At 42.2% G+C, this 6,989-nt stretch overlaps 1 protein-coding gene across 1 annotated transcript in view; it reads left to right on the forward strand.

Moving 5' to 3' along the window:
• Window positions 1-2,059, forward strand: part of RYBP (RING1 and YY1 binding protein) — a 73,071-nt gene extending 71,012 nt beyond the window's left edge. The window contains exon 5 of the mRNA XM_069561639.1: window positions 290-2,059. Coding sequence (XP_069417740.1) covers window positions 290-542 — 253 coding nt within the window. The 3' untranslated portion in view covers window positions 543-2,059. The remainder of the gene's footprint in view (window positions 1-289) is intronic.
• Window positions 2,060-6,989: the final 4,930 nt, after the last annotated feature.

The raw sequence follows: 6,989 nt of genomic DNA on the forward strand, positions 1-6,989 counted from the left end.
CCAAAACAGGAGAAAGATAAATTGACTTTAATTTTGCAGTGGTCCAAAGCTTTGCTAACTGATCATGGTTTCCATTCTTGCTGAGCTTTTCAGCAGATCTGGTAGTAAGCATTGGTATCCGTGCTGGTGGTTTAGATTCATTGCCACGGTGTCATGAACTGTGTGTGCGTGAGAGAGAGAGAGATTTATTGCCACAGTGTCATGAAGTGTGAGTGTGTAACATTGGAACCAAAGTCCTTTGCATCCATACCTGACTTAACAGGCTCTTCCCCTGTGCTGTTGCTTTCAGGCCCCGGCTGAAAAACGTGGACAGGAGCACCGCACAGCAGTTGGCAGTAACTGTGGGCAACGTCACCGTCATTATCACAGACTTTAAGGAAAAGACTCGCTCCTCCTCAACATCCTCATCCACAGTGACCTCCAGTGCAGGGTCAGAACAGCAGAACCAGAGCAGCTCGGGGTCAGAGAGCACAGACAAGGGATCCTCCCGTTCCTCCACGCCAAAGGGCGACATGTCAGCAGTAAATGATGAATCTTTCTGAAGTTGCACATGGAATTGTGAAAACTATGAATCAGGGTATGAAATTCACATCCTCCACCTGCCCATGCCGCTTGCACCCCCTGGAAAATCTTCTGTGGACATCGACCTCTTAGTGATGCTGCCAGGATAATTTCTGCTTGCCATGGGCATCTGGCCACCAAGGAATTTCGCACCCTGACGATTACTCTTGACACTTTTATGTATTCCATTGTTTTATATGATTTTCCTAACAATCATTTATAATTGGATGTGCTCCTGAATCTACTTTTTATAAAAAAAAAAAAAAATCTGCTGTGCACAATTTTCCATGTACATTACAACTGGTTTTTTGTTTTTGTTTTGTTGGGGGAGGGCAGGGTGGGAGGGGGAGGGCGCTTTTATTTATTGTGTTCACAGACTCCATCCTTTCAGCATATCCTTTTAAGTTTAGTTCTTTCTTCCAGTTATACTATGTACTATCAGTTTTGATATAACTATATATATATAAATATAAAATTATATATAAAAGGTTATTTGAAACCAATCCATGGCAACGCTGGTGCTTGATACACTGTGAAGTGAATACAACATTGAACAGTTACAGATCTGGGACAGTCCCTTCTATGAAAGTGCTGAAATTAAATTAAAATCAGTCTTACATGAAGTATGTTCCAACCCACGTGGGAACTTGACTCTCATCTGTCTAAAGAGTACTGGATGATACGAAAATATATATTTTTTAAACAATGTGATCTCAAATTTAAAGACTGCTCCAGATAGCCTGCATTTGTGGTGGAAAGACTGACAAATCACAAGTGGTTTAGTTGGGAGGGCTTTGATCATTCGAAAGTAAACTAGCTCCAGAATGCCAAGTATTCGTGTAAATTACGGTTACATGTTCACTTTGCTCTTCTTACATAAGCACTCATGAAAATATGGTATTCTGTAACTCGAATTCCATCCATATTCCAGACCTCTACTCATGTCTGAGGTAAATCGATAAATTGTCTCTCAGTTTTAGGGTTCAAACTGTCTAACTTTTACTTTTGGTCCATACAAGAAGCAAATCCCTGTTTCCACTTTGCGCATGGTGTTTTGTTTAATCGAACTTTATTTGCCTCACAGCCCCTTGTTTCCCTTACCATTCAGTGAGAATTCTTTTCCTTTCTTTAAGTCTAGTCTTGTTGTTTGACTGAACAGAGGTTATCAACCAACACATCCAGTCCCCAGTCCTGACATGAAGCTTTTCAGTTCCATGATGTGTCTCGGTTCCCTGCTGTGGGAAGGAACGCAAGAGGTGAAGAAATGGTTGAGGGGCTGGCAGCTAGAGTTGCAGGGAAAGCTCCTACTTCCTGTGAGCTTTTACTTCCTCAACACAAAGACAGCTTGAGTAAACTCTTTTATAAAAAGATTCTTTTCACTCTTTTTTTTTTTAGATGCCTTGCAAAAAAAAAAAAAACACGTGTAAAAGACCACTAATATGAACCCACCCCTCCTCATTTAAAAAAAAATGTTGCTTTGCTTTGTTTGGATTTAGGATCTCTCTTCTGTCTGACTCTTACATCCATATTCGCAGAGTTCGTAGACTTGAGAGTCATTTCAAGCATGGGAACTTGATGTCACCTTCCTTTATTCGACCTGGGAGGGCAGCAGATTAGTGGTTTGGTGTGAAAAACCTGGTTTGCTTAAGAATAGAAGTAACTTCTGTGTATGGAGGCAACGAGTAAAGAGAAAAATTAACAGCTTGATTTGAGTAGCCAACAGGAAAGGCTCCTTTCACGTTTACATTAAAACTATTCTGTAGTCACTGATGTACCATCATTTAAATTCTGTTTTCAAAGGTATAGATGATAAAGCAGTGCCATTTGTTGCTGTGGTCCTATTCTCAAATGCATGGACAATGTTTCCCCTCTTTTTAAAAAACACTGCTTGTATCTGGGATGCAAGCTATACTTACCTTTTTAAATACATTTTTAAAGTATTTATTAATGAACCAAAGGAAATCAGATGCTTTCTATAAGCATCAGAATATATAATACATAGTGATTTGACTATGAATTTTAAATCCACATTTTAATATTAGTGGGGTATTGCAAAGACATTCCTTCTAAAGTTTTAATATTCCTTTTATTAAGGGTCTCAGGGAGGGTAAATTAGTCAGCCATATTTATTTTCCAGAGATGTAAGGAATTGCTAAGTTTTTTAATTAACTTTTTAAAAAAATTTAAATGCCACCAAACTCATGTGGGTTGCACTGCTTTTGGAACCAGTAAGTGTTGGTATGCACTTTGTTCAGAAACACTGTGTACTTTTGCAAAATTAGTTTCATGTAAAGTGATTGGACCCCTAGACTAGTGGAAAAAGCTGATTAACCAGCTACTCAGAGGCTGCTAATTCATTGCCAATGTCCTGGTTTTCAGTTCTGCCTCCGTGATAAATTTAAGGATAAAGAATAGGGAGAGGTGAAGGAAGGGAGGATTGCTTTAGAACCGGTGAGATGATGACGTTGCCAGTTGGGTAGAAGCTGCAGCGCGTGGTGGGAGTGCTCTCAGCAATCAGATGTTTTTGGGCCCGTCCTTTAGCTGCTGTTGTGTATTGTGTTATGATAGTGAGATGATAGGTACTTTAGACTTTTAATTTCCAAAATGGATGACATCCCTCAGGCATGTATTCTGGAAATGGAATTCCTGTAACTTCCTGCTTTTGCTACCCTATAATTAGTAGGCAGCGTGTAAAAACACTAGTGTAGATGATAAAAGGTATATATTGAAAGAGGACCAGAAATACTTGGTATTCAGCGGCACAGTAAGCAGGTTATAAAAGCAAAACAAAAGCACAGTGTTAATGCTTGCAAGTTTCCATTTGTTTTAATGCCACACGATCTTTCATACTCGTGCGTGAGCTCGCGCACACAGAGCTTACCCAACCTGCTCTGCTTGAGTCATGCAGTTCAAAAAGCAAAAAAAAGGTAAAGACATCCTGATACCCTCAAAATACTTTCAATCAAAATCTTTCAGTTTTAATCTGGACGTTTAAAACATTGGCAGAAGCTTCTGTGAGTTTAGTTCCACTAAGATGTTTCACCTGCCTTATCAAGACCATTCTCAGTCTACTTTTTTAAGCTACCGTATCTTAAATTATTGAAAATTTATTAATTGCTGATATATAATAACCTTTGCTTGTATGTAACCGAAAATGGTTTAAGAGCCAACATTTAGAGTATGACAATGGAGCTGAACAGTTTTTAATGCGCAAGCAGTTCTGTTCTTGTGTATGACTTGTAACCTTAATTTACTGTGTAAAGATGGTTACATTATTTCCTTAGCTTTGTTTGTTGGAGACAAATAGAGAATGCTTGTTAAGTATGTCAAAACATAATCTTATCTTGTGAATTTTTGTTAATGTATTATACGAGCTATATTTTTCATTTGCTCAGAAAGACAGCTTGTATAACGCTTTTGGAAGTTTCTGCTCTGTAATGTCTTTAGAGCTGACAGTCTGTTAGGTTTGTTTTTTTCTTCATGCTAAAGTGTCAGTGGTTTTGTGAACTGGTCAAATTCACAGGTCTTAAATGTTTGGGGGAAATTTATATTGGACACTGCTCTTTGTCTAGCAAATAAAAGATGTTAATATATTCCTGTTACTGGCATGTGCACGACTATGTTATTAGAAGCCACTTTATCGTTTTCCTGCTTTAAATAGAAATGTCTATTTATGAATTCTGCTTGTAGTTTTTTCACAAATAAAATAGTAAACTTTACATTGAAATCTTTATTTTTGTCTGTGTAGACATTAGCAAGTGGGAGGTTACTTTTTGTACTCAGATTTTTCACTTAGGTAGTATTTCAGGAGAGCTTGAGTTTATCAGGTGCTGAAGTTGATTTGGGTATCTCAGTACATGGCTCAGAGCTGCAGCAGAAAATATAATGGAACAAAAGAATGCCCGAATTTTGGAAGAAAGCAAACGAGTGTCTCTGAAGGAGTCCTTTGAGGTAGGCAGTGATGATTTAATGAAAGAAGTGAAGATGGTAGGTAACTGGTTAATTCAGTGCCTGACTGAAGAACCCTGGAAAGAACCCATTTCTGGCCAACTGCAGGTAGGTTAACTATGACCCTCATGTAAAGGAAATATTGTCATACCTAAAAGCTGCGCAAAGCCGGCATCTTGCCCAGTGCTAGGGAGGTAGTCACTTCCAAAGAATGTGGAAACCACTTAGGACACTTCTAAGACTCACCCGATTACTCTTAGTCTGTACTTGAACTAGCAAATGGGAAGAGTGTAAATGGTGCAGGATCGTAATATGAAAATTGATTTGTCCTGGGAAAAGAAAGCAAACTTCATTCTGTTTTGTCTTCCAGTACTGGGTCATAACCCGAGTCTGGCTCTTCAAGAGTCTTGGAAAGAATCTGGATGGATCAAAGAGTAGGGAACAGATAGTGCCTCGTGTTTCCCAGCACCCTCAGTCAATGGGCTGGCTGCACCCCGACTCTCAGCTTTCCTTGGTACCTGAGGAATCTGAGGGTCCCCACACTGGCACTACCATTTGGGGAAGCTAGAGGCTGCCCCCCATAATAGATGAAGGCATACAGTTGAAGGCTGGTCCCTACCATGGAAATGCAGGCATGTCTTTTAGTGAATTCCTTCAAGTTGTGAAGATGAGAAGGAAGGTGAAGTCTAACACGTGTCTACACCCCTACTGAGGAATACCATGGCCGATGTATTAACATCACCGTGGTAGGAAGCTCTTGCTGAGTTAATCTTGGTTGAGGGTAGGATGATGTCTTCAGCTGAAAAGTTGTGCATTCATCGTCCGGTAACATGGAAACCGGCCAGCCCCTTCCCCAGAGCAGTGAGAAGGAAAGAGCTGTCAGTGAGGCCCTGTATCTCTTTCATCCATGACCTCCCAGCAGTTCTGTAGAGCTCTTGAAACTTAACATCATAGCAAGGAAAGCTTCAGAGCCACTGGTGTGTTAGGTGTAAAAATTCTTGATCAAAGTCTTGCTTGCTAATCATCAAGAGAAGCCAGGTTCTAATCTGGCCACCCTTACTGGTGCTTGTCAGGAAAGGTCAGTCTGCATCTGGCAGCCTGAGCTCTGTTACACAGAGTAGTTAAGAGCCACTGAATACTGTTGAAAGGCTCGGATTTTTCTAGAAAAGATCATTGGCCTTGTCTGGAGAGAAAGGGACTGAAATCTGGAGTGAAGGCTGTTGTGTTCTGCCTGGTCACCCTGCCTTCTCTCCCAGCGTTAACTGCAAGGCTAGGGTGGAAGCCTGCTGTGGGGCATCCAGTGCCTGGTTATACACCGGGTGCGGTTCTGATTGCGAGTGGGACTGGCTGTGTGGAGAAAGGGCACAGGCTGAGAGTGGCCGCTCCTGCACGTGTCTTTAGACCATGCACACCTGGTTTCCCTGCCTCGCACGTGCCTGGCATCACAAATCGATCACAGTACTCTTCGGCTGAATTCAGACTCAGAAATCTCAACACGGCTCTCCAGGCATCCCACGTCCGTGGGAGGTAAATGCCTTTGCCCTTCCTGCCCTGGATCAGACCTACCGAGGCAATCGGGGAACCCTACAAGGCCATTTTTAATCAACTCTTCCACTGTGGAGCACTTCCTGGAGCCGTAGGAATTCCAGGCAGAAGGCAGCTGAGAGGCTCGAAGGAGTCAGGGAGGAGTCACCAATTCTTCAATAGCTCAGCACGGGACAAGAGAAAGAGGCCCATGGTGACACTGTCACTTTAAATGCCCGACGCCACGGTGCTGCCATGTAGGCTGGACCAGAACTTGCCCAGGCTGCTGCACCGGTTCTGCTAACCTCCAAGACTCTCAGATGACAGGGCAGAACACCAAGCGGATGTGTTGCTTGGAAAGAACAGGACAAACTTTAGGAGCCAGAACTGGGTGAGACTCCCACCTCCACCTGACTGGGTGACCTTGGGCAAGTCAGCCTCCCTGGGCTCATTTTCCTCACCTCTGAAGCAAACCACTCCTGCCCTGTTCTCTGCTCCAAAGTGGCCCATTCGTTGCTAATATTTTGCTATGTTTCTAGTAAGGGAGAGCAAAAATTTTCCTGCATGTTCATTCTACTGCTTCACTGATGTTAATAGCGGGAATGAATGAGAAGCGTTTTGTTTTGTTTTGTGATTGTCTTATCTTGTTTTTAAATATTTCCTTATCTATCTAATCTTTCTGCCACTTCCCACTGTGGAGGCCACATTTGAAACCACAGTAGCTTTGCAAGGGTATTGTTTCTTTCACTTTCAGGTTCCAATTAATCACAGAGATAGGGCCATTCAGAGCTGTAAACCAGGTCCAACCGCAGAAGAGGGAAAGTCCTGGCTCCCGCAACTGTAACCGGAAAATCCTCCCGGAGTGTCTGCGTGCCAGCATCGTGGTCATGGCAGGGGGCCGGCTCCCCACCCTGTGGGTTTGTCCTCTGTCACTTTCCGGGAGGATTTAACAGCGT

Source organism: Ovis canadensis, chromosome 19, assembly GCF_042477335.2.
Source record: "Ovis canadensis isolate MfBH-ARS-UI-01 breed Bighorn chromosome 19, ARS-UI_OviCan_v2, whole genome shotgun sequence".
NCBI lineage: Eukaryota > Metazoa > Chordata > Mammalia > Artiodactyla > Bovidae > Ovis > Ovis canadensis.